General features: G+C 41.4%; 2 protein-coding genes across 3 annotated transcripts in view; one reads left to right on the top strand and one right to left on the bottom strand.

The window, feature by feature from the left end:
* Positions 1-487: 487 nt before the first annotated feature.
* Positions 488-8,103, top strand: UBE2K (ubiquitin conjugating enzyme E2 K). Its single transcript, XM_078863147.1, has 7 exons — positions 488-645; positions 2,959-3,052; positions 3,779-3,837; positions 4,370-4,452; positions 5,327-5,426; positions 6,125-6,253; positions 6,418-8,103. Exons 1-7 carry the CDS (start codon positions 583-585, stop codon positions 6,490-6,492), a joined length of 603 nt encoding a protein of 200 aa, XP_078719273.1. The 5' UTR covers positions 488-582; the 3' UTR covers positions 6,493-8,103.
* Positions 8,104-8,606: 503 nt separating this feature from the next.
* PDS5B (PDS5 cohesin associated factor B) overlaps positions 8,607-27,798 on the bottom strand; it is a 42,829-nt gene continuing 23,637 nt past the window's right edge. Inside the window, exons 17-35 of one of the 2 annotated variants that reach the window (XM_078863145.1) lie at positions 27,632-27,747; positions 27,126-27,231; positions 26,137-26,297; positions 24,531-24,654; positions 23,380-23,538; positions 23,192-23,260; positions 22,322-22,458; positions 21,322-21,445; positions 20,683-20,887; positions 16,716-16,830; positions 16,013-16,145; positions 15,003-15,122; positions 14,715-14,777; positions 13,777-13,922; positions 13,084-13,210; positions 11,597-12,009; positions 11,007-11,096; positions 10,488-10,662; positions 8,607-9,108 (exon numbers count right to left, since the gene is read on the bottom strand). In XM_078863145.1, the coding sequence (XP_078719271.1) occupies positions 9,070-9,108; positions 10,488-10,662; positions 11,007-11,096; positions 11,597-12,009; positions 13,084-13,210; positions 13,777-13,922; positions 14,715-14,777; positions 15,003-15,122; positions 16,013-16,145; positions 16,716-16,830; positions 20,683-20,887; positions 21,322-21,445; positions 22,322-22,458; positions 23,192-23,260; positions 23,380-23,538; positions 24,531-24,654; positions 26,137-26,297; positions 27,126-27,231; positions 27,632-27,747 (2,622 nt within the window). In that variant the 3' untranslated portion in view covers positions 8,607-9,069. The remainder of the gene's footprint in view (positions 9,109-10,487; positions 10,663-11,006; positions 11,097-11,596; positions 12,010-13,083; positions 13,211-13,776; positions 13,923-14,714; positions 14,778-15,002; positions 15,123-16,012; positions 16,146-16,715; positions 16,831-20,682; positions 20,888-21,321; positions 21,446-22,321; positions 22,459-23,191; positions 23,261-23,379; positions 23,539-24,530; positions 24,655-26,136; positions 26,298-27,125; positions 27,232-27,631; positions 27,748-27,798) is intronic. The other variant, XM_078863146.1, reaches the window with a different exon arrangement.

Genomic DNA, 27,798 nt, shown 5'->3' with positions numbered 1-27,798 from the left:
ATAAAACATAATAAAATAATTCTCATTCAGACGCTGTTTTTCCGACAGACCTGTTCTTCACCTGAGGACGGCTGCTTGCGTTGTGGCCGAAACGTCGTGAGAATTATTTTATTATGTAAAATTTGTATTATTTTATTATTTCCCTTCTACGTGACTTTACCGAAAGAACCAAGAAGATGAATCCCTGCAGTCACGAAAGCTTTAAATCGAAAAATCTCACTACATCTCACCCCCCCCCCCACCATGTACGTATGACAGCCTGGGGGTTGCTTGCACTTTAAAACAGAACGTCTCGCTCAGAGTGGCCCATCAGAAGCGCAACGTGTTGTCAGGTGACGTGTTCGCGTCACGTGAGGGCGGCTTCCCCCCCCCCCCCGGTGTGTGGGCGGGGTTAAGAGGGGGCTGGGGGCAGGGGAGGCGAGGGGCGGGGTTAAGAGGCGTGGAGGGGTTGGGCGTGGGGAGGGGGTTGGGGGGGGGCTTTCCCGCGCATGCGCACTCGCGCCGCCGCGCCATTTTGCCCCGGGTCGCGCTGAGCGGCGGCGGCGGCGGCAGTGACAGAAGTTGCTATCCCCGCTCGTCAGAATGGCGAACATCGCCGTAGCGAGGATAAAGCGCGAATTCAAAGAGGTGCTCAAGAGCGAGGAGGTGAGACCCCGCCGGTCGACGAGCCGCGCCAAAAAAACAAATATTTGCCGGGCCTCAGCGGTGTCAGGGCGTCGGGCTGGCGGGACGGGCCGGGGGGAGGCGCCTCTCCACCCCGTGGGAATTCTAGTCAAGCCCGAGGCCTCAGGCCCACTCTTCGGGGTCGTTTGAGCTACGGGGGTTGGGTTTGGCGTTTATGTAAAATTAATGATATTGATCGAGTATACTGCATCAGCCAAGTACGGTACGTACTTGGTCCCAGGCCTAATGTTTCTACCGCAATACCGCTGCGTTATAGTGACGGGGCCAGTTGCGTGTTCAGTGAGTGTCGTATGAAGAGAGAGCGGAGTTCCCGAAGAAACCCCGTGTCGCATACAAGGGGATAACGAACCGCAAAAGCACCGCCCGCTCTCTTGTTTTGCCCCGCCTGTCTAGCCCCGGAGACGTTTTACACCAACCATGGTCAGCAAGCTTCACAGGAGGAGGAGGCGGCGCCGCCGGTGGCTGTTTTTGCTGCGACGGTGTTTAAACTTTGCGCTGGGAGAATGATCTTTGGACAGGTGGTAGGCGAAGTCGGGCATTTTAGAAAGAGGAGGGGGAAAAAAAGTTGCGCGGTTGCCGCACTCGTATGATTGGACACGCCGTAGGTCATTGTACAACGGTGAATGAAATGGGCACTGACCGATAAGATTTGGGACAAAACCTGGGTGTTGGGACCCGAACTCTTATGGCATAAACCTCTGGGGTATGAGCGTTGGTTATGAGGCATGAAACCTGGGGCATAACCCCGGGTCCTAAACTCATGGTATTTTTACTTGAATATCGGGGCCTAAACCTTGGACCTAAGCCTGAGTCCTAAATCCTATGGTTAGAGATGTAAACCCATTGTACCGAATCGTGGCGTTGGGAACATTAACTTGTCTCGAACCCTCACATTGGGGACATGACATTTGGGATTTGATGAACGATGGGACCCGAGTCATGGAAACTAAACCCTTGGAAATATAATTGTGCCTTTGGATATGAACACTAACCAAAACGATTGTTTTTTTACCTAGACAATGATATGTGAACCCTGGGTTATGGATATGAGGCTTGTGACGTTATCCCCTTTACGTCTGCTGGTTGACATCAGACTTCTATCTAAACCGTGGTGTGTGAGACTTAAGCCCAGTGGTCTGAATCCTGGAATTTGGAACCTGAACATGTAACCTAAACAGCAGTTCGAATATTAACTTCGTGACTCCCAACCCTAATATTTAGGACCCGGATCATCCCATAACCCTTGAATTGGGGAACTGAGCCTTGGCAGTCTATTCTGAAAGTTAATATATTTCGTGCATTTATCATGCTTACATTTAAAGTGGGGGACTTAAACTCTAAGGGGGGGGGGGGGGGGTAATAGTGTATGTATGTTAGTTTAACACGTAGGCTTTCGCGACCAATATCCAAAATAGAGTTTTTTTGGGTTAGATCGCGTAAATGTGTCGAATTGGCACGTTCTGTTTACGTGACAACCCTTACTAGTTGGCTGTGTCGGGTGGTGGCGGCTTTTAACGACACATTTACGCAATCTAACCCAACAAACCTCTTATGGATGTATTGTTTTTAATTACCGGCAAGCCATCACGCCGAGCCATGGGTTAAAACATTAACTTTTAATTCGACCCAGCCCAGCTTTTCCTCCTGCCTAAGTTATTATATTTAAGTGAGCTTACAATGGCATTATCAACCACCAGTTGTTTTTCAAGCATTAGGTGTTCAATATTTACACATTCTTGTTTTATTTTATAAAATGCTTATAATCAATACGGCTCAGGTTACTCCTTTATATCAGGACCTGACATGGTGGGGAATATTTAGAGGCTGTTATTTCTCTCCATTTCCATTGGCTATTAGGTATTTAATCACTCAATTTACGTGTCCGTACGGTAACTTCAGTGACATTGCCCGTGCTTATTAGGTTGGCAGCAGTAAACTTAGTTGTTGCCTAGAGATATGTTGTCTCCGCTGTGTTCTAGATAATAGAGGTGTCTTAAGTCAACAGCAACCTCACATTGTGGAAAGGTGAGCTGATTTTCAGAATTATTTATAAAGTGGCTGTCACGAGGAAATGGACCTTAGCCCAGGGAAAATATATCTACTTCCTGATGTGTACTTATCTTTGAAAGCAATGTCTTTCAGGGTTTTTTGCATCCTCTGAAACAGATTGGTAGCAATGGACATACTGTATTTGGCTGCTTGTCTTGCCCTGGCATTTATGCTTGTGTTTTTTTGTGTGTGTGCGCGTGTGTCGGCATTCATTCTGTCTTGTAGACCAACAAGAGCCAGATAAAGGTTGAGCTGGTGGATGAGAATTTCACAGAGCTGCGAGGAGAGATTGCAGGGCCCCCGGACACGCCCTACGAGGGTAAAGAGGCCAAACGTTTCTTCTGCCCCACGTGTGACACGACTGTATAACAAGCAAATTTGTCCGTTTGAAGACTGAGTCTATATTCCATATCAACACTGTTTTACCATGGGGACATGTTTTAAACTGACTTTCAATTCATGCTCACTGAATGTGTGCAAATCACCTCTTATATTTGAAGTGTATTAAGCCCAAGACACTAGGGAAATGCTTTAAGGTAAAGCATTTGTCAGGTATACAATGAAATGGCAAGGCGCATAAAATATTAAATCAAATAAAGTCATTACGTCAATGCATTACTTTAAGACGTTAAGATATTGTTTGGGAACCTCATTGCAATGCGTGTAAGAACATTTAATGATACTGCGATTATAATCCCTACAATTATTATGCACTGCCTGCATTGCATTTCCCTGTAGTGATGTAATGCCAGACATGACGTAGGTAAGTGTTTTTTGTTTCAACTTTTGTTGAATAAGACAAATTTTGCAAGGACATACATTAGGAATCTAAAATCACATTTGGTGATAATGTATGCATGTGTGTAGTAGTGATGATACTCATGAGAAATATTGGCTTAAGATATTTTTGTGTCTGGCTCATTGTACTGTAAAAATACCATTTTAGGTATGACTTACACATGTTTTCCCATGCTCTTTGATTCATGTACAAATCCAGTTATGCCTAACCTCCAATCTCATTTTCATCTGCCCAATTCCATCGTAGGTGGAAGGTATATGCTGGAAATCAAGATCCCAGAAACGTATCCGTTTAATCCACCCAAAGTGAGTGAGCACATTGCACAATCACATCTAAACAAGTCAACCAAAAAAAATTGGTGTCCTTCAAAATGTTTTTTTCCCCATGGAATATATATTTTAACAAATATAGAATACAGCCATTCCTTGCACAGAAAGAGAAATGCTGTACTTTAGAACTATTTTGCTATCAAGGTAAGGTATTTTATAGGGAGTTTCATTTGAGCCAAATTTTTCGTGAAATATTTTTTTAGTCCTAGGGCTTCAAGATCAAAAGGCAACACCAAAGGTAAAAGTTTCCATGGCTACTCCAAAGATATAAACCTTAAGATACTGTCAAACATTGTTGCCATGTGCTATAATACTGCAACTAGCAAGTGAAGCAATCTCCTTAGGGAAAACATTCTAATTGCTGAAATTTCATTCGTAGGATTGTTGATAAATATAATGTTACACTCAAAGAGATGGTGTCACATGGCCATCTTTTCATAAGAGTTATTGAGCAGTTTTATTTTGGTGTCGTGTAATTGGATGAAATCATGTTTTCTTTGACTTGCAGGTCCGTTTTATCACCAAAATTTGGCACCCAAACATAAGTTCAGTAACCGGTGCAATTTGCTTGGACATCCTCAAAGACCAGTGGTGAGTTAGCCAGCAAATGTGAACACATACATCCAGTTGTTCCTGTGAATGTCAATAAATTAAAAAAAGTACTCTAATGCATTATTGTCTTATTAAAGTTTTATCATTAAGCGTCAACTTGATGGACTGCAAAGGCAGTCTTGGTCATTAAAATTGCTGCTGCGCAAGGTGGATCCATTTATTTCTAAGCTATGATACTTTGTATAGACGTAATATTGTTTTATTAAATATTGACGTAATTTTGCCAAATGCTTTGTTGTCATAAACCTGTGTTCTTTTACACGTGTAACATTTTTGTTGAATGTAAATGCTTTTTAGTTGTTATGCAATACCCATTCGGTTGTGGCAATCTTTACAGAATATATATACAATCACAACCATATTTCCAGCGTGAGTCAAATAAGTCCCATCAGAACCTGTCCTGGGTAAAGTGACATGCAGATCCCAGTGGCCAGCAGCCACCCTGAATGCAGGGGGTAATGATTCGGTAGAAGAGTCGTGCATACTCGCATCCATTTTGCCTACCAGTCCCTTACCCCGCTTTTGAGGGAGTCAACTGATACAGGCCACCGGGAATAGCATCCATGGAGAATTGCAACCGAGTGTACGTCTAAATGCACACACTGGTGTGCCATTGCACACATAATTTGCCTTTTCACGTGCATTTAATTGCCTTCTGAAAGCCACGCGCGCTGTTGGCTTGTGTTATGTCAGCTTGCGTCGGTGTCAAAGGAGATGTCATTCCAGATTGTGTCGTGCACATCCACGTGTAGCTGCCAAGGGCAGCACCACTCCCCAACGAGTGTCTCCACCATGCCGACCTGTCATGCCTTGCGCGCACACGGCCAATGCTTGACTGTTGTGTGGGGCACAGGGCGGCCGCCATGACGCTGCGGACCGTGCTACTCTCCCTGCAGGCTCTGCTAGCTGCAGCCGAGCCCGACGACCCACAGGATGCCGTGGTGGCGCGGCAAGTAAGTGGCAGGGACCGGGTCCCCCGCTGCGTGCGTTTTACATCCACCTTTTAACAAACCCGATGCGTCGCTAAAATGCGAAGTGAACAATGACAGGGTGGACCATTTTTAACCAATCGTCAAGCTATAAAAGCCAGCAGGGAAAGTGTTTATAAATACATGCAAAATGTTAGAAGTCATTGCTTTTGAGACTATTGAATGTACAAGACTGGGTGTAGCCCCTTAAAATTGTAAGATGCCTTGGCCAATAGGTTAGATTTTTTTCTAATTCCCTGCTATGTGGTTATACACATCAGTTGCTTTTGACACATTTCCAAGTAACTGGATGCATGGTCATTACAATTTCTACACTTGCAGATCCAGCTACAAAACCCAAGATAGAGTATTCTTTCCCCACCATGTACTCTACTGTGCTCATGAGCAAGTGTAAAAAAATGTTTAGACTCAAAATGTTTTTCCCGACCACCAGCAAGCAGCCATATGTGGGCATGTGTAAGGCTTAAGCTACATGACATGTACAGTGCTTGAGGATTAATGTAAGAGATGGCTTACAATTTCAAGGCCTCATGCAGATAACAGACGAGGGTCACTGACTTCATTTTCAACACAATGTACGAAGTGATTTGGCATTGGGCAGAAGGGCACGTGGACACACCTGGCTTTATTAACCCCGCCGCCTTTTCTGTTTGTTACCACAGTACAAAGAAAACCATGAGATGTTTGTGCAAACGGCCAGACTGTGGGCGCATATGTATGCTGGGGCACCTGCCTACAATGGAGAATATCAGCGTAAAATCGACCATTTATGTGCCATGGGCTTCGACAGGGTGAGCACAAGCTTCAGAGCCATTTCACGCACATTACCCATTGCTCTCAATATTTTCACTTTACTGCTGTCTCACTTGAAGATTTAAAATGCTCAATATAGTTTGACTTTGACGACCATCATGTGTGTTCATATTTTCATTGTTTTTTCCCTTCCTGTAAACAGAACGGAGTGATAGCGGCATTGTCTTCACATGGCTGGGATGTGGAGAGGGCAACAGAGCAACTCCTAAGTAACTAATAACACTATCCCCACTTCACCACCCAGCAAGCTTGGGTCAGGACCATACAAAAATATTACACATGCCTTACCCTTAAATCAATGCAGAAGCGAATGGTAAAGGCTTTACAAATAATTACCCTTGTGGTCTTGCACCAGTTTATTGTATTTATCATGGTTTTTGCCCCCCCATAGAATTTGTAAAAAAAATATATATTTTTTTATGAGTTGTGCATTTCCACTGCTGCTTTAGGACGAGCGTCTGGAGTGTTTGTGGCAATCTGCATGACAGCGAGTACAACCTGCAGTCACCTTGAGTTGCATGTTGTGGGGCATTTCTGCAGCAGATATTAAATTACATTGAGACGTGGTTTAAATTTATGGTTTCTTCATTTCCATTAAGGTTAATAAAAATTACAAAAAAATTAATTGCTGGTGGAAATAAAGTGGTGGAAATTATATCAGTTAAATGTCTTTTGAAATTGGTGCATTTGTTAGGGCAAAGTGGCCAATGTTTGCTTTTGGCTGGAGTGCTGTACAAACACTATCCTTTTGATAACTGATTAAGTCTTTGTATTACATGAAAAAGGTTAGCTTGCCCCGGTTGTGTGCATCTGTTAAGACTACATTGTGTACTAGCCTGGTGTAAAAATCACATCTCAAGTCGGTAATAACCCTGGGAGTGATGCCAATTTTGGCCAGTCTCCTTTATTAAATATTCCCTGTGTTCACCTCTGAAGACCTGCTAAGTCTGCTGCACATACCAGTATGTAAATAAGAGAGAATGCAACCTAGATGGAGATGAGTCAATTGAACAAGAACATGCTAAAAAAGGCTGTTGACTTTTTAAGTTGAAATAAAATTTCAATACGTGTGGAATTAAATTTCTTTTCTCCCTTGATGTAAACCCCACTCCCTGGAAATATTGACAATGGTTTATGCTTTGTTAATGTGGCTTAATGTTTAATAGCTTTTAAAGAGATGTAAAATATAAATTTGTTAAAGTTGTAAAAATGGTTATCTTCCAATATTGGGTGAAATGTGGGAAAGATCATGAATACAAGTCCTCAGTCGTGCAAAGTTGACAACTTTACAAACTGCCAGAAAAAAGAGTTTTGATGAAAGTATCAAAATTCTGTACTGCTATTTAGGTTTGTACATATTGATCAGTGGATATGAGGGATCAAGGTATATGCAGACAATTTTCAGAGATAGTTGCCTAGAAAGATGGAATGAAACTATTGGGCAGTTGCATTGTTAAAATATAGTACAAGTGCAATTTTACATATCCACTGTAGCAGCTGTGCTTTTGTTTAAAACCATTGGCTCTAAGTAACTCATTAAGTTCCACTGTGGTTAATTTTATTGCAATAGCACCTGTCCACTTGAAATTTAGCTTCAAGAAAGCATCACATTTGGACACTGGAAACCTATTTTAAAAAACCACAGTATTAAATGTCCCTTAAACATGTGGCCATACACTACTGAGATTTGAATACCCTTACTCACCCCAAGCATGCATGTTAACAGCAAGCAAACTAAATGAGTGTTACGGGCCAACTGTACCAATAATTCTTGTTTTCAAGTAGAGTAAAGGCTTTTGACAATGTTTCTAATAAAACCTAAGTTATGCATTGCACAAAAGTGTCTCTTATTTAAAGTGAAAGCTATGGACCACTGATACTGCCATGGTCAGGCTGCTCTTTATTCTAAACCCATGCTGTAGTAAGTTTGCCCAGTTATTTTTGAAAAGCATATTTTTTTCTCCTAGCAAACCGTTCACCATTAGAGAATAGCAACAAAAGGTGTCCTCTGGTACAAATTGTACTAAAAATTATAACTTATGCACCAAACGATGCAACCAATTTGTTGGAGGAGGGGAGGAAATTCCAACAAAACAACCGATTAGCCGGTACTAAAACAATATGTAACAAAGATTTTATTTTATTACAAGGAAGTGACAGCTACAGATAAAACTCCCAACAGGCAACATTTTGTAAATGTTTACAAGCCAAACAAATCCCAAGCAATTAACCAGTTGCTTGACTAGCTCTTGATCCCAAAATGTTTTTTACGTACTGGTGATCTGAATTAACGTTTAAGACAGTGGCTGTCGCAAACACATTAAAGCAGACTTCATTAAAAGCTTTATTAGCACAACTTCCTAAACAGCCTCCACAGTTTTTGTTTTATTTTTATTTTTTTTATAAAGCAATGACTAGTGATCTACAACACAGTGCTTCTACACCAAGGGCAATGTGGTCAAGTCTTCATTGAAACAGAGCAAATAAGTTTGCTGGGGAGTAGCGTGGAGGTGGATAACATTTCCTATCAAGTTCATTATAATCAATTAAGTCAAATTTTATCTGGGTTCCAACTATTTACAGACATCCACCGAAAAGAGTAAGTTAAAATATGTTGGCAATCATAAAGCCATGAATGGGGTTGATGCATTGCCAATAGATATATAGGAATACTTCCTGGCTGGGCAGGGTGTGGTCACAGATTGGACAGAAAAAGGGTTTAAGTGATGATTTTTGAATCAACAGCATGGGCTGTTCAAAATAAAATATTTAAACCCCATGAAGGCGATGGCATCTATCTGCGGCTCCGTTTGTTGCTTGGCTTGCGTTTCACCTGGAAAGAGGCAAATAAACAAAACATTTTAAAGCAAGAAGACTGGATAAGTATATTAAGTATATATTATTCCATATACAAAGCATGCTACATAGTCAAATAATTGTGCACAATTTCATTTACCAGCATTATTTGAAGGGACACTGATCTGTAATTCTATAACTGTTAACATGCAGAATGTTTACAATAAAAATATATATTAACCAATAACAGCAACACTGAGTAAAAGCTTATGACCAAATCTCCCAGAATGCATCTGATCTTGGGACATTGGAAGCTAAGTTTGAGCCTGGATAGAGTCCAGGGATGGGTAATCACCATGCATAAAACAGGTTGTTATAGATTTCAGGGCGACAAAGTGGGTAGCCAATGCTATTTCAGAAAATACAGTGTTGTATTGCACTGCTATATTCCTACACCTATCCGTTCAGTCTTCAGCCCGCACTAGGTATTGTGGTGAAACGTGGTTAGGGCTACCGACCCACATACCGAGGGAAAGAGGCCCTCGCCCAGAAGTAGATTGACGATTGACATACACATGCACACAGTAATAGGCACAAGCCACACTACTCTCCTCCCTTGCTGCAGATGTAAACTACGAATGCAGCTTTACTCGATAATTTTCTGCCCAGCCGGTTTTTAAAGTGACCCAACCCATGCTTTTGGCAAGAGAGATTCAGGAAGTAGGTCAGACCTCAGTTTAAAAATGTATATACGGAGCATGAACAGTAGCAGACTACATGAATGTATGATTTAATTATTTTTGTTAATGTCAAACTGGCCAGTTATAAAAGATGGTCTGGGCACATGTTTATCCTGATTATAAGAAATAGGCAGTGCTCTTGCACTGGGTTAGAGATACAGAAATCCAGATAAGCAGGCAATAACATGCCAAAGCAAGTTTACAGAATTGGTTTTAGTGTCATGCCTGCAATCGAGCACTTTTGAATAAATTATTGGTGGACCATAACACCATACCAAACCCACTGGTTTGCAAGATACTGCCACAAGATGGCAGTACAGCAAGTTGGTGAAACATGTGCAGACCTTATCCTCTCATATATGTGGGTTATCTCGAAAGAACTAGTTTTCTCCTACACAATGCAAAACTCTTTCCATTACAATATAATTAGTCAAACTCCCAATGCAGGACCCTTGTGACATAGCCTCAAAAATAATTTAGGTTTCCCTCGTAAATACGTTGAAAGAAATGGGGTTTGAGGCTCACGAGACAGCTATGAATGATAATGTAAGCTTCATTCCCATGTATGGGGAGATAAGCAGGTTTGGGGGATTATGGAATAGGGCGAGGGTCCACCAACTGGCGCAGAAATTTTCAGACCAGCAGCATTTTGCACTACAGCAGGTCAAAACGTTACCTTTAGAGTCTCTGTGGCTTCCTCGTCAGCATCCTCATCATCCTCGGCCTCCATGGCCTCTGGCTCCACGGATGTATCCTCGGTGTGCGACGATTTCTCCACGTCGTTGGTCTCGAGGGAACTGCTCTGAGACTCCTGCATCGATTCGCCTTCACTGCCCAGCACAAACTGTTCTCTGCACACAGGCCGGCACAAGCACATTTTCAAGTTTGGTGTAAAAAAAATGTACTGGCAACAGTTTTCTGGCAATGTTGCTTTATCCAAAGGGAAGGAAGTACTTCATAAAAATGTAAATGGTTTTGTGTTACCAGCTAAATAAACTGACTTTCAGGGGGAGTGGTAGGTAGGGTGGCAGAAAGCACAAGGATTCAAAGAATGTGAGATGTGTCACAATGCAAACCCAAAATAAGCACGATTCAAATATTCAATTCCATAAAAAACTAAAAATGTAAATACCCAGATTTCACAGTTCTGATCATTAAATCCGGCCAATTGTACTGCAGAGTCCAAATTACTTACTTGTCAGATGGGGTGTTTTTGGTTATCTTTTTGGAGACGTTACGGCGCTTTGTGTTCGAAGCCTCCTCGGCAGATTCATGGGAATCGGCTCTGTGCAGTCATAAAAAAAACCCTCACAAATATACCGCAAGGAGCTGCGCAAACACAACTGTTGAGGGTGGGATGTTAACTGCAATATTCAATAATTCCTTGGGGATAGAGGTGCGATATTAATACCAATGGAGTGGCTTTTTAATAACAGCACACTAAAAATATAATATTCATTTAGATTTATACGGTGCCCTTAATGGATCTCAGTGTCATATGCACATTTAAAGACATCACAGCGGTTATGCCGCCAGTGAAAGTCAAAATTTATTTCGTAAGCTAACACCTATCACTCGGCCAACTAAACATACAATCAACCTATATAAGACTGGAGAAAAAAACGCGATCTTAATTTAACAGATATGACAACTAATGAGACACTGCTCTACAGCGACAAATGAGAAAAACACTTGAACAAACGTCCAAGGCATTGGCGAGTGATGGATGGGTGATGCTGGGACGGTGAGGTGGATGTATTATGATGATATTTATGCATCACTCACTCATCTTCCTCGTCCTTTTTCATGGCTTTGCTTCTCTTGTTCCCCTTGGGAGGCGCCGGTGATGAGTCAGCATCCGAACCATTGGCTGCCTTCTTACGGCCTCTCTTTCCTGGCTTAGCCGTCTCCTCTGTTGGCGGTGTTGCCGTTGCAGCGGCTGCCGTCCTTCCTCCTCGGCCACGGGCTGCTTTCTTCCCAGCTGCTGAAGCCCCCTGTTGGGACTCGTCCTCGTCATCCTCCCCGCGTTTCTTTCCCCGGCGGTTCTGCTTCGTTTGTTGCAGCGCCGGTGAAGAGGCGTCCGAATCCACTTGGCTCTCGTCCCGTACAACAGATGTGTCCCCGCTGCTGCTGCCGCTTCCTCCAGCCACCTCTGGCTGCACTGACTTCTTGCGACCCTTGACCTTCTCAGCCTCAGCCTGCCAAGCATGAAAAAGCAACTGTTTGGAGTTGCCTCCTCCATGACCACTAGTGCTGGAGGATGTGACATGGCCGAACGGTAGCATTTTTGCCATTTGTTGCAGGGGTTCACAGTTCAAGCCCATTGACCGCTACGGTTTTTTTTTGTTTTGCTGGCTGGCTTCCTCGATTCCTGGCTGGCTCTTATAACATTACTCGCATCCCACAGGGTTGAGTCGGGTTCATGTGTGCTGACGTCAAGCCCCACCTACCCTCCACCCCGGCCATGGATGATACACTATCATATACTATATTCGTCAGCTAGCCGTCCAGGGGAGCGGAGGTGGCAGGGAAAGTGGGGAGAGGGTGTGCGGGCTGCTAGTATAAACCAAAAATGCGCGTCGTCGGCTTCGCAGGAGACACTAAAGATTCCATATGGCTATTCGAAAACAATAGACCACCGACGCCACGATCCAAATAAAAAAAATACTTGAAAATTATAGAAAATGATCTAGTTGGGTAAAGCCACGTAGCAACATTGGTCATATGTGAAACAAAGTGCATTCGTGACAGCCTTGCACTATAAAAATTGCACGAATACTAAAATTACGATGAGGTCAGTGTGAGATACACCAAGTACAAATATCTTATAAACTTCAAAAATAAACTTAAAGAACATGCAGTTTTCATTAAGTTAAATAACGAGTTGTTTTTTTGTTGCATAATATAGGTTTTTTGGGTTAATATCCATTAATCAAGCCCGACGAAAACTATGAACGTGAAATACTCAATGCGCACTTTTAATAATTTTTCCATGAGTATGACCAAACGTTAACAGGTGGATAAACAAATACATTCATTAGATATTTGGGTGTACGACTGGTGCAGCAATTCACAAAAACACAACAATCGTGACCATTAAGAATGGAGGACAAAAGGAAGGTGATGACCATACTCGGCAGCTTAATTTGAAGGAATATGCAACATGATAAAACAAACGGCTGTTTAACTTGTGAAAATAATTTAAACTGCAATGCTCAGACTGTTCATGTGAAAATTGACTTTAAAGTGATAGTCAAGGTTACACAACACACCTTAGCGACCTCCGCTTCGTCCTTCCTCCGCTCCGGCTTCTTGGTGGCCGGGCCAGATGGCTTTCCTGCTATGCTGTCGTCATTCTCGCTGTGATCAATTTCCGAGCTCTCTGACCCCATGCGCGTCCTGTACGTGACAACGACAATAATCAACAAGAGCAGCACTCAATAGCCGAGTATGCACATAAACAAATGTGCTACTAATGCATTAACTGCAGCAGAAAATAAAAACTTGGGAGGCTAAGAATTGTTTTCAATTATTTTGGTTAGAATGATTAGATATTGTAAAACGTTGGACATAATTTTTGGAAAATTATTCAATTAAAACCCAAACAGTATCTGTGATGCACTCATTTAAAATACAACAGCAACCAACACAATCATTGCTTGGCATTGTGAGCAGAAATAAATAAAATCACATGTATTATTCCTTTCATTCGAATCCTCATTTGGCACGGAATCCTCTTTTGGCGGAAAATCCTTGAAACACCACGCATAGGTACACAATAATAATTATGGAGGGCTGTGTGCCATCACTAATGTTGCTGCGTTCACATGTACTGCTCACACTACCCTAGCATAGGCCTCCTTTACATTCTTGACAAGTGGTCGAGTGACACGACCTGTCAATGTTGGAAGGTGGGAGGGAGGGGGGAAGTTTAAGGCGGTGGTGCCCAGAAGCCGATTCCTCACCTGGGCTTGCCCCGGCCGGGAGAGCTGGGCGCCGAGTTGCTGCTGTCGTTACTCATGGTCTCCATACGCGATGACTTGGTCTGCGCCTGCTTGCCGGCAGTCGCCAGTGGTTTGTTTACCGTGCCCAGTACCGTTGGTGCTTTGGCCTGCGGCAAAGGAACAGTAGTTCCTTTATGTAAAACATTAATTTCTGAATGCAAGTGAACAACCCATTCAGGTAGCATGGGATTTTTATCCGGCACAGTGTATGCCCGAGCGCTTGCGCATAACTGGTGTGGATAAAGGGAATTTGGGTTGGCATACTGCGGTTTTTTGTGTTCTCCTTTTAAATGAGAAAATGAATGATTACACATCGAACGTTATACTCGGCATGTGGGAATATAGGAAGTGCGAGCAGTAACTTCTCTGGAGCAACAGCACATATGATTTATAGCACACGTCACAAGCCGCAGGCGGACAAACATGAGCTGGAACAACCAAGGACATGAAGGCAAGGACAATTACGAAGGGACGGTTAACCTTGCTTTTTTCTCCCTTAAGAGATTTTCTTTAAAATCATAGCAGAATCCCTTTTAATGTTTTATTGCATGCCTATAAATTTCCTCTTGCCTCAGCAGTCCGCCTGCTGTATTGTTTCACCTGAGGACGATGGCTTGTGTTATCTATTATTTTTCTACCTACGTGACTTTACCGAAAGACCCAAAGAGTATGCCTATAAATGTTACGCTTTTCTTGTATAGATTTGTAATTTTTTTATGGATTTTAATTAATTTGGCGCTTTGCCAGTGTAATCAGAATAATTAATTTCACAATAACCTTTGAATCTACCGTTATAATTATTTTATTAAGGTAATTAAAATGTTTTTAAGTTATTAATTGTAAACAAATATGCAGTTTTTTCAACCTTCACTTGCATCGAAAATACATTAAATTGTTACCTTTCCTGGAGAAAACAATGCTTTTACTTCTTCGGGCAGGTAACACTTGGTATTGTTAAAATTCTGTAACAAAACATGAAACGACCATCACATCACAGATTTATAGTTTATTATCCACCTTGAGTGAAAGCATACCACTTTATTCATCAAGCCAATGACGACCTGCATTCATTGAGCACATCAAAGGTATGGCAAAAAATAACACTGACCAGTAAGAACTTGTGCACATTTACTTTCACTTAATTTAACCTGGCTGTTTTTTTCTTCCTGGGATGTGATTTTCCTGACCTTGTCTGGTTGCGTAAAGAACTTTGTGGGAAGCACAGGATTCTTGGGAGACTCCAGGCTGTAAGTTGTGCTCTTGTTGGTGATGATGTGCAGTGCTATGTCGCACACGGTGTACATTTTCTGTAATGACACACATCGCAAGGACAACATTTTTATATTTCCAACCAGAATAGAGTTTTTTTTTGGGTTAGATCGCATAAATGCGTCGTTTAAACCCGCCACTACCCGACACAGCCAACTAGTCAGGGTTGTCACGTGAACAGAACGTGGCCAATTCGTCACTAGTACAGCACACCGGTGTGTTGGAGAGCCAAGCCACAACATTTACAATCTGGGTGGCTTGACTCTCCAACACACCGGTGTGCTGTACTAGTGACGAATTGGCATGTTCTGTTTACGTGACTGTGTTGGGTGGTGGCGGGTTTTAATGACACATTTATATATTTACGCGATCTAAAACCAAAAAAACTCTATTATGAATATTGGTCGCGAATGCCTATGTGTTAAACATTCACAACCAGCACCGTCATTAAAACAGACAACCATACAGCAGACTAATGGCTTGGACAATGGCACTTGTTCAAAGCAACAATAATTCAGACAAACAGCCCTCTAATTAAAATCTGTAAACCAAAAGAAATCTATCACAACAGAAAAACCCACTTTCTGAAATTAAGAATATAAAATTTTGTGTCAAGAGTGCCTGGCACATGCAGCATAGGTATGCATCTGCAAGAGCCACAAAACATCGATCTTCATGGTTTGACGATGCACGAATAATAATTTAATGTGGTATGATGCTTTATAATGCATAGGCTTAATGCACCATGCTTTGGAGTAATTCTTAATAACACTAATCACGATTTATAATGCGCACATATTTCAAAAATCGGACAAGAAGTTCGATTAAACACGCACTATGCGATGTTATTCAATATTATTTTTGGGTCAGTGTTCCCATGGGGCTGGCAGGTTGCATAATTTGACGCGTGAGACTTCAAAAATGAGACCTCATTCATCTTGGGATCGTCTGGACCCTGCGCATCCTTGGCCTGCTTGATGTTCTCCACCATCTTTCGAATGTAAGCGTGGCTGTTGTTCTCATCCTTGGTCATGAGAACCTCCAGGATGAACCACAGACACCTGGCCATTCGTCGCAAGGATGACACAAGAGGATTTGGTTACAACAGAAATAGCAGCAGCGTGCTTCTCAGTAATTAAATACGACACCCACGATTCCCATTTGCAATAATACCGGAGGACTTATGATGAATGCACATTCTACATTACCATTTTACATTTCCGAAAACGCGCACACAGAATAAAAACATGGTCTGCACAATTCACAGGATTACATTGATAAAATGAAATGAAAGCACAATTACAATAATTCATCTTGGTTTTAAAGATCCATTTTTAGGTGGAACTACATTTTTATCGTAGCCTATTTAACACTATGCCAAATAAATCAAATGATCAAACATCTATTTGATAAACCAAAATTCAGTAAAAAAAACTGTTTAGTAATCCTTTGGTTCAGTGCCCATTGAACACAATCCTAATAAACAATGCTTTAGTGACAAAAATGCATGCTAAGAGAACAAACACAATTAGTTTTGTAGCAAGGCAATTGTACATTACAGTCCATCAGACTTATGCCGCAGGTTGAAGACAGTTTCTAAAAACGTGTTAAGAAAAAAAATAAGTACTCACTCCCTGATGTCCTTGAGTTGCTCCACGTCCTGCACTTTGGTGAAGTCTGGGTCGTGCGCCAGTAGGTGGATTGTGTAGGGTACCATGTACTCCGGCAGTAGGGACAGTAGCTTGTCTGGCGGGATTTAAGAAAAGCAGACACAAAAATAAGGCAAGGTGCGGTCACTGGATGATTCATGCTCATTAGGCCAAAAAGAGTTGAACCCTTGCAACACATTATTTCTGAGTCTGTGAAGTTTTTGAGAGGCCTCGGATTGCCTGGCCCGATATTCTGCTATCTTTTTACGATGTAGTACAATTATGGGGTGGTGTATGTTGGCATCATGATTACGAGTAGATGTGCTGCAGCAATCACTCATGCAATAAAAAATCTAAAGGAAAAACAACATGACTGGAGATTCATAATAAAGGCTTTTGGGTGAGATCGCGTAAGTATAAATGTGTCGCAACCCTCCACCACCCCACACGGCCAATCAGTAAAAAATGTGTCACGTTAACAAAACGCCAATTAGTTACTTCTTCAGCCCACTGGTGTGTTTGAAGAGTGAATCCACAAAACTTAGAATTTGAGTACGACGTTTCGCTGGTAATTACATCCAGCATCTTCGGGCAATTTGCCAGAATAGTGAAGCCATCCACCTGCTTCCGGTCTTAAATAGTGCAGGACAACGTCATCATTGAACCTCATCAGGTTTCGAGATCAGACGCGGATGTGGGGGGGTATTGTAATTATATAATAGATTAGTAATCAGTTAATTAGTATGTGATTCCTCTATAAGGAAATGTAATATGTATTGTGTATTACTCAATAATACGCTTCCAGGCTGTGCTAAGTCTGTAGCTATCAGAGCAGTTAAAATTATTGGTATTTCTCTCAATTTCGATGGATTCTCTAATTATTCTTGGCAAGTAATAATTAGTTGTGCATAACACTTCAACGTTATGAAAATCAATTGAGTGTCCTTGTTGGTAAGCATGTTCTGCAATTCAAAACATTAAAGTAAGATTTGATACGGTACCCAAAATAAAAAAAAACTATTGTCTTGTACTAAAGATGAATTACCTAAGTTATCAACAGAAGGTGGTGGAGGGTTGCGACACATTTATACTTACAAGATCTAACCCAAAAGCCTTTATTATGAATAATACTGGTCGCGTCAGCCTACGTGTTAAAATGACTGGAGATATTTTACAGTGGGTTAATAAATGATCCATTTCTCTCCATTGACACAAATAAATCAATGTAGTATTTCAAATTTAATAATGAAAAGTGCATTAATAATTTTGTAATTGAAAAAATAAATGGAGAAGTGAATTTTCGTTCGCATTTTGTGTTTTTTTATTTATTGCCTTGGGCATTTCTCAAAATCTAGAAACGTGACATGAAAATTACATTCACACTTGAAGAGATAAAGCTAGGGGACTGAATATCTTTACCGCTAAGGGACATGTGAAAACAAATAAAAATACAACTGATAATATACAGGCAATTTACTTCAAGGAAATAAAAAAATGTATGCTTACAATATTTAAGTTTTAAAAGCCATATTCCACATTATACTTATCGGTTTGCTAAGGGGATGCTTTTTGGCTTACTGTAGCAGTAAAGAATATTTGTTTTAACTGTAATTTAACTTTGTAAATGATCCATCAGTAGACTAATGTTTGTCATGCAAGGTTATAGTGAATGCATTTTTTTACCGTGGTACAGCCAGCCAAGTTGCTTATGAATAGCCTATGTTCTTATTTATGAGTAAAGGCACAGGCTGTACTAACATGTTCCAGTTGCACTAACCTACAATTGGGACAAGAAATTCCTTTCTAAATTACTCCACATAAACATAACGACCTTTAATTTCCACCACAATTAACATAATGTTGCAAGTAAAAAAAAATCCTTAAAAACTATTTATAATCTTAAACATCCAAGCAGTCTCTGTGAAGAGCTTTCCAAAAATGTGTGCAAGGCTTGCGCTGACTTGAAATGGATATTAGGAGAAAAAAATCTACATACCAAGCCATGCTCAACATGTGATTGCACAGAGCCACTGGACATTTTGACAAACACATTACTCTGAATAAGCCCACATTCTGAATTTAACTTTACAGCCTAGCTGTGTCAGGTATAGTAAAGGCATGAACGGGAGGTTTTCTGTAAAAAATCAGATCGTATCGAAAACCGCAAGTCTAGTTAAGTGCTTTGAAAACACTGCAATATCTCAGGAGCCACAGTATAAAGCAATTCACAATGGCATACGAAATGCATAATACAACACCAATACATTTATTCACTTAACTTATTTTCAAGTGCATTATTCCTTGATTGGCAAAGGTAGTTTAACAAGGGATCGTTGACAATTATTAACAATTTCAAAAGTGTACACAGGCAAATTGCCACGATATATCATGAATTGTCATGATTAGGAGTCATGATCTTGATTCAAAGCTTTCATGACTGCAGGAATCCATACTCTTTGGTTCTTTCGGTAAAGTCACGTAGTTAGAAATAAATTAAAATAAAACAAATCACGACGTGTCGATTGCTTGTGTTACTTGTGTTGCAATCGAAACGTCGTGATTTGTTTTATTTGCATTTATTTCTAACTATGTGACTTTACCGAAAGAACCAAAGAGTCAGGAGTCATGATACAATGCAGAAGTCAATGCTTTTACTGCTAATGTGGTAAATGTCGAGACTCGAGAGGCTGCAGATTTAAAAATAAAAAAAGACATAACATACACAAAAAAACATCAATCCTTACATGGGCAACTCAATGCACTTATCGTGCATATAAAAATCAATTTTAATCCCACGTATAAGTTTGTGATAGCTTCAATAGTAGTGCGACTATTTCCAGTCTAGATTGTTATCCCTCTAATTTGTCATTTAAAATGTTGATTCTCAGAGGAAGTGCTTTTAAAAATAATACATAATTTCTAATGGGCAATTCTAACAAATTAGTAAACTCCAAATAAAAATGTCAAATGCCTCCCAAAAATAGATATGGGTTGTAATTTTGAAGGCAATTATCTATAGTTTTGGAATGGTTGGCTTATTTATAGATGAAGTCAAACACATTCAAATGAATGGGCCATCACATTCCAGCATGGATCAAAAAATTATTTTGTCAGAGTACATCCACCATGATGGAATTTCAAGAGCATTTCCCCCTTATCAAGAAATGTGGACAAATTATTTCCATCTGATTTACAGCTCGCAAGCTGTATGCAGCTCCCAGGTAGATGTATGCAGTTCCCAAGTGTGGCTTCGAGATGCAGTATTCTTTTTACTTTTCAAAATAACTTTACTTGAAACAGGAAAATCTGCAGAACCAGCGGCGATCGAGGGCGCCGGTGGTAGCACGGCCAGACATGAGTACCCCTGGAACGCTCCTGCCGATTTATAAATTCAAAACTCCATGGCTAACCAGCGCGAGCAAACTGGCCAAGTAGCCACCGCAAATGTTTCTGTCTTGTGACTCTCGCCCATATGAACATTCTAGTACATGTTTCGTTGGGTCGGAAAATGTGGCCACCCCTTTGCTATGCCCATGTAAACAAGCTACTTCATAATTATACTGATGACCAAAATCTATAAAGTGTCTGAAACGTCTGCCCAAGTCACAGAACTGCCCGAATGTTTACCAGTCATTGATAGGCCCCTGTGATGCCAAAATTACAAAACCGCTGTAAACAGAACAAGGATTCATAACGGATTAAAAAAAACATTTATAGTTGAAGCTATTTCAGATGAGTAATCCCAGGGCGCTCCAGCAAGTTTATAAATTCAAAACTCGACAGCCAACAAAAGCACGAGCAAACCAGCCGCGTGACCACCCCACATGACGTATATCTTGTGCTTCTCGGCAAGATGAACAGACAGATTAAACCCTGCGTCCTGACTGAAGCCTGAGCCTGTACGAGCAGTGCTGTTGTTGGCAGAGACGCGTAAACACGCAGGCCTCACCTCCAACGGTGGCGTGCTGCTTCAGGTACTCCCGGCGCAGAGTGATGTTCTTGACGAGGCACTGGCGGGCGTGGGCGCGCCTCTCCTTCACAGGGTCCTTGGCCGTCAGCGAGAAGACAGCCACGTACTCCAAGGGCAGGCGCAGTTTCGTCAGGGCCTTGTGCAGCTTCTGGGCGAACACCTGTCGCACCTGGAAGCACTCGTCCTGTGCACAGTACATAGTGAACGTGCACGCATTAGGCAGGCTCGCACACGTGAGGGTCACACTGGTATTTGCTTGCACATGGGCAGTGAATTGCGAAATGTGGCAAATCCGCATCACTCGGTCCAGACACCATAGATGTGGTGGTGGCACGGCTGAGTGGCTTTTTGTATTCGATAACTTTTTTTCTTCGCAAGCTTTTGCCTTGCGAGACAAGCCTTTATTTTTTACTTATTTAAATGAGAATTTTTCAATATTGTATCAATCACAATAAATTCACTTCCATCTAACTGGTTTGATATAATTTTTTTATGAATGGCATTCTCCAAGTAAAATTATTCACACTTCTACATTTTTGGGTGCTGTGACCTCCCAAGAAAGAATCCACCATCTAATGGCAGAAACTAATGTGCTGCGGCTACCCTGTTGTAACATACGTTAATGACGAGTGCACACAGCTGGTACTGCTCCAGTGTGATGATCTCATGGTAACACGGCTCCTGTGCCAGCTTCAGCATGGCACATCCCGCCGCCAGCCTCAAGCGGGACATATCCGACTTGCTGCATTGGTGGGCGATAGTCACAGGAAAGGGGTTAGGGGCGGTGAAAACAATTAGAGAACTTCAAACAAACAAAATCAAACTGAATATGTAATATACTAGATGTTAATGACAATATGATTTAATTCACAGCCCTTTGTCAGTTCACCGCATGATTAAATCCTCTGCATTCCATGTCGGACGTGGACGTTTTGGCAATACCTGATCACAGTGGTGAGTTGAAGGGGAAAAGGTTGTGGGGGGGAGACACTAGGACCAGTTCAGTTATCACTCACACATTAGCCATGACTGGTAATCAAACTTGGGTAGCCAGGTTCATCGGATTAGTGGTGCAGTAACCAGCGTTACTGCACCACTAATCCATCTCCCCATAAGATATCTATTCCACTTTTAGTTAGTCTGACTTATCGCACACTATTGAGTCCAGTCCATCGTGAATGCGCACTGATCACACAGCAAGCTCTGTGGAATAACACTGTTTTAAATATGTTGCAAAACTGGCTCAGACTGAAGGATGGATCCCGAACATCTGCCGATAACTGGTTCCAGGTCTTCGGGCCGGAGACTCCAAAACTGCGCTGGCCGTTTCGCACGAGGTTTTTCTCTTACCAGTTAAAATACGCTATCAATTCAATAATGTTTTACACACATCCACAATCTTCATTTAGAACCAGGTCAGAGCGCAATTAGATAAGCATTTCTTATGCAATGTATTTAACTGTCAAAAACTTTGATCCTTCCTCAGATATAACAAAGGATCATTTTCATTGTACAGCAACTCATAATTCCCTCTAAAATGCTGCACAATTTAAAGAGGCCGAGGCATTAAAAGGACTTTAAATATAAAATGCTTTCCGATCAAATCATAAACACACACCTGATCTTGCCCTGCTCTGTGAGGTCTCCGTCGCTGTGTATGAGGGCTGACAGCAGCCGCAATGTGGACGTTCCCGACTTGCTTTGGTTGTTCCTCATGCCCAGAAGCCAGCGCACCATCAGCTTTATTGCCTGAATCTATACCAGAAGGAAAGTGCATATTCATCATGGTGGTAACTGAAAGTTGTAGTTTTTTTTTACATTTTCCATTCTCGTGCATTTGCTGTACTACTCGTCCATCAGCATTCATTATTCAGAAGTGCTTTTTCAAAGATGGAATTCTCCAAAAATAGCAACAGTATGCAACTAGGTCAGATACAGTTTTGAAAGGAGATGCCACAAAACCACTCCCACGTCTTTATCAGTTATCACTATTACCAGCCAAAAGCTATACTCAATCTTGATTTGAAGCTTTCGTGACTGCTGGAATCCACACTCTTTTGTTCTTTCGGTAATGTTACGTAGATAGAAAAATAATAGATCACGAAGTTGCGATCGCAACACAAGCAATCGGCAGTTCTCCTGCTGTGTTTGTCGCACCTGATGACGATTGCTTGCTTGTGTTGCGATCGAAACGTCGTGATCTATTATTTTTCTATCTACGTGACTTTACCGAAAGAACCAAAGAGTAAAGCTATACTCATTTGAATAGCCATTTTTACAAACACTTTAGAGAATGCCCTATTATTCATGCATGACGTACGTTTGGACACCCATAAAATGTACGAGAGAGACAAAGTATAACACTGAATAAAGCACTTGGTTGCCAATTAAATCATGCTGTGTGAATATAAAAAGCATAGTATATTGGCATTCCTCACATGAGTGATGGGAATCCAACACAATTCGACGTTGCGGTTGAGTAACTTACTTTGGCATTCGTTTCAGGAGAAACCTCTTCATCTGGAGTCCAAAGCTTTGTCATCTTCTTCCCAGGAAACTACATTCACCAAAGGAATGTGCAATTAAAAGTCTACGTGGCAAAAGATGAAGAGACACCAAATGTACATCTTTAGCCAACAAATACGCATATTTGCATACACACACATCTAAACTCACGCGGTCGTTCATGAGCAGGTCCTTGACGATGAAGTTCGCCACCATGGCCTTCATGGGTCCGGCGAACTGTTCTGGAGCCAGCATGGCCATATGTCCGATGGACACCAGCGGTGTGGTCAACTGCTCCGGGTTGTTGGCATCCAGGCTCTTGCTTAGTGGCTGCGTAATTTTTCGAGGCAAGGCACGTTTAAAAAAACACAAGTGGTTCAGCCACAAACACTCTTACCACATTCTTCCCTGCTATAGTAAAAACTGGCAGAAAACACTTAACAAACACTGCCTGAAAGATTAACAATTCACAGTTTGGTAACATGTCAGGTAATGGCCTCTCTTTCGAAACATATTTAGTTTCAATCTGGTGACTGTGTGCAATGAATATCGTGCGAGTATAAAACAATGTTATCTGCTCTTCATCAGTTAAAGTGCTTGTGGACAATTTCTTAGGCGCTAAATGTATCACCAAGGCTATAAATGTGTTGCCAACGTTTAAGTGGTCACCTCTGTATAGCGTGTTGCCAACTGGCAACTTTGGCGAAGAAAATGATTTGCAGAAAGAGAGTATTGGCTATCCTTTTACATACAGCAGATTATGTTCCACAATAAAAAAAGAATGACTCCAAAGGAAGGGGACCTCATCTATTGTTTAAAGACACATAGCAATACATGTCACAACACAATGTTGACCCATTGCTGAAAGTTGCTTTCTTGTAAAGTGATGATATATGTGAAATTGAATGAGTTACACTGCATGCATTTAATTTGTCTCATAAAAAAAATCAATTTCTATAGAGATTCTGGCTATGGTAACAACAGATTCTAAGGTAACTTCAGTTTAGGTTCTATCTGCATACTACACCAATTTGTAAGTAAAAGCTCGTATTTAATCATGTACCCCCCACCACCATAAGAAAATTTACATTTGATTTAAACTTGACTTAAAGCTTTCGTGACTGCAGGAATTCAAAATAATTGTAAAATAATATTTTATTTGAACCTATCTACGTGACTTTACCAAAAAACCCAAGAATATTTGATTTAATGTTTTACTTGAAGGTAAGCAAAACATATCTGATGGAAAGCTCTGCTGAATTTGCAGTCCAAGAGGGCATTAAGAGATTGTTGTCAATTTAACTTCTTCTCAGTCTTAATACCTCAAAAATCTGAGCGAACTGTGTATCTCGGTTGGAGAAGATGGTGAATATGCAGTGGATGGAGTGCTTGGCCTGCTGAGCGGTGCCCTTTTTCGCCTTCTGTTGCAGTACCGGGATGAGGGCTCTGACGGAGAGAGGGCGCAGGGCAAGGACGTCAGGCACTTCTTCCCAGCAGGGATTTCTCTCACCCCTATCCATGTCATGCACACCAGGTAATTTTACATGCAGTAGATGGGAAGATAGCAATCACTCAAGTGACTGACCATGAGGTGCCTATATATAGAGGCTACTTGTGCAAAGTTCAAACGTTCTCCATTCTTATTTGGATTTTTTTCTAAATGTCTTGCTTTCCTGCTACATGCAAAAACACTTACAAAGGAATTGAGCAAACATTAAAATGAGACCCTTAATGATACAATCATGAATACTCCGTGGCCTTCTTGAATACATATTTAAAATTACGACAATTGTTAATTTATATTTGTTTACAAGACAACAATTCGAATCCGCAAAACGCATTCTAAGAGGACTGTTTTGCCAGTGGCAAAAACCCACAATTGAAGTAATTTATAACACAATGAAGCAGAACGAGAGAGCAGACACAGCAACAACCAATTCTACTTGATAAACAGGTTTGCTCTGGAATCATTTTCACCTGCTCATTCTAAAGTTGTTTCAAGTGTCAGCGATTATCTGCACATAAATCCACATGTAGAGGGACTGCATGCTCAATATTTATTTTACAACCCCGTTTAGCCAATGAATCTCATTACCTTTCGAAATAGTGGTTACAAGCACTACTCTATCATTTGCCAGAAAGCAGCAGATGCCTTTGCCTACATACTTATAGAATAAAACGCACTTACATTGCAGTGAAGAAGATAACATTATCATAGCTCAGTATGACGAATGACCTCAAACTGATGCACTTGTCTTTTGGCCAAGTCACAATTACCTACTACAGAAAATAGCGACCGTAACTTTGACAATTGTTTACCAGTTCTGTGAAAAACAGATGAATCTGAATCGGACCTTACTCAATTATATATTTACTTTCAAATGCAGCAAATGGCCAATAGTTAGGGATACAAGCAAACACTTTTAGGCCCTTGTTAATAATAGCGGACTTTATTTATCCAGGAATGACTCTAGAAACGGTCAACACATATCAATCAAGACAGCTCTGTATTGGGAGGTTCAACCAAATTCCTTGTTAAACAGAATTTTGCTTGCAGGAAGAAATTTCAGAACGCAAAGCAAATCCATGTAGAGACAACGCTCAAATGTCCACACAAACGAGAGTTCACATACCCAATTGCTATGACATCTCCTAGCCATCTTGCAACCCCAGCAGATTTGATTTTCACAAAGACATATATTTTAATAAGACGTATGGTCAGTGTGGGGGCATAGGCCAAAACACCCTCTCAAGAGCATCTTCTGGTGCAGACCTTTCTGCCAGCAGACGCATGAGCAAGCAATGGCAGGATATATTGAAATATTTATTTGAACTACCAACCCCTGCCTCCACAGTGCTGGATTACAGGTCTGTGCCACCACGCCCAATGTTGAAACCCTAAGCGGGCCACACAGAGACAGCACTCACGAGCGAATCTGCGGGAAATCCGTTTCGATCTTGTGCCCTGTGTTACGGAAGATTTGCAGCGCCGCTTCAGACACCTTCTCGTCCTCCATCTTCAGGCAGTGAAGCAGCGACTCAAACGTCTCGGCCGAGTGGAAAACCGCCGGGTTAGTGAAGGACAGCACCTACAACAGACCAATGCCACCGTGGATGTCACAATTACCATTACAAACGTTACACCGACCTCCCAGTGTAATGTCAGTTTAACATTACAAACTTATTAGAGGAATTCCCCGCTGTATGTAAGGGATGCGTTCTTCGGAAATGCGACTTAACTCAAAATTACTTAAAGTGAACTCTGAAATTTCCCAGAGACATGTTAAAATTAGGGGTTGTTCCGAACTGACATTTCTGGGGAAAAAAATGTGTGACTTATGTCATGAAGTGTACAAAAAGGCATGATCATAAGTTTTAGTTAACATACATTGAAACTCAAAATAAATACACCAAATACTCTCCATTTAGTGAAGGGTATTTGGTGATATGTGCTATGAGCGTACTGAACGCTATTATATCGAAAAAGTAAACTTTCACCTCGTGCATTCCTCGTTAACAAATTGCGCATTTTTTTACTATTTTTTTTTTAAAAGAGCACATATGCGAAACACGTTCCCTAATTAATCACAATATTATGCGAAACAACCCATAATGCACCATGCGAAACAACCCATAATGTGTATTCTTCTGCAGGATATTGTTACAAGTTACTAAAGTTTATAACTCGGAGTTTATTTAAATTGGCTACTGACACTTCCTCAAATGCTGCCCACATTAACTCTAAAACTCCCAAGCATATTAACAATAGACTAATACATAAAAGTTGTTAAAGCTTACTTTAAGACGTATTACTTTAACATAGCTTCACCTGCATTGCCGATCCAATGCAACTGTTTCAAAGAGGAAATCTGCGCACAAAACCAGTACCAAACACCAGACTCCATCTCCACACAAACCTTGAGGAGCTCCAATCCCGCACGGATGGCTGTGTCGGATGAAATACCCTCATCCTCATCGTCGGCTGTCCCTTCAATGGACTTATTTATTTGTTTTATCAAGGCGCTGCAGACACACAAAAGGTAGTTGGCATTTTAAGACAAATTTACAAGTAATTTTAACACAGCATATTGTCGAGGTTAATAACCACTCTTAAGTGGCTAAATGTAGCCCTGTCGATGGACCAATCGAGAAATAACTATAACATCATCTACACTTTGTAACATCACTTCCTGCTTATCAGCAGGAAGTGATGTTACAGGAAGCGCTGTCACACTAAATTGTCATCACAAAGTGCTTCTCTTAGATTGTCAGGACACTTCGGTTGACAATCGCTCCAGCGTCGCCTTTTGTAGCTCTGTAATACTTACATGCTGCTGACCGAGTTTAACGCTCACTTGCCTACAGAGGAAACAGCAACCTACACGTGTGCGTAATAACATACGCACATGGCACTTCCACGTACCTGACAGCCTCAGCATCGATGTGGACGGGCGCAATCCTCTCCAGCAGGAACTTCACCATCTCCAGGAAGGGGTTAGTGGGCTGCTTGGGGTTTGCGAGCTTCTTAGTGATTTCCCGCTAGAACACAGGAACAAAAGCATTTGCACATTAACGACTTGTAATAACACC

This window comes from Lampetra fluviatilis, chromosome 15 (genome assembly GCF_964198595.1).
Source record: "Lampetra fluviatilis chromosome 15, kcLamFluv1.1, whole genome shotgun sequence".
NCBI lineage: Eukaryota > Metazoa > Chordata > Hyperoartia > Petromyzontiformes > Petromyzontidae > Lampetra > Lampetra fluviatilis.
This window is presented reverse-complemented; position numbering and strand designations above follow the sequence as displayed.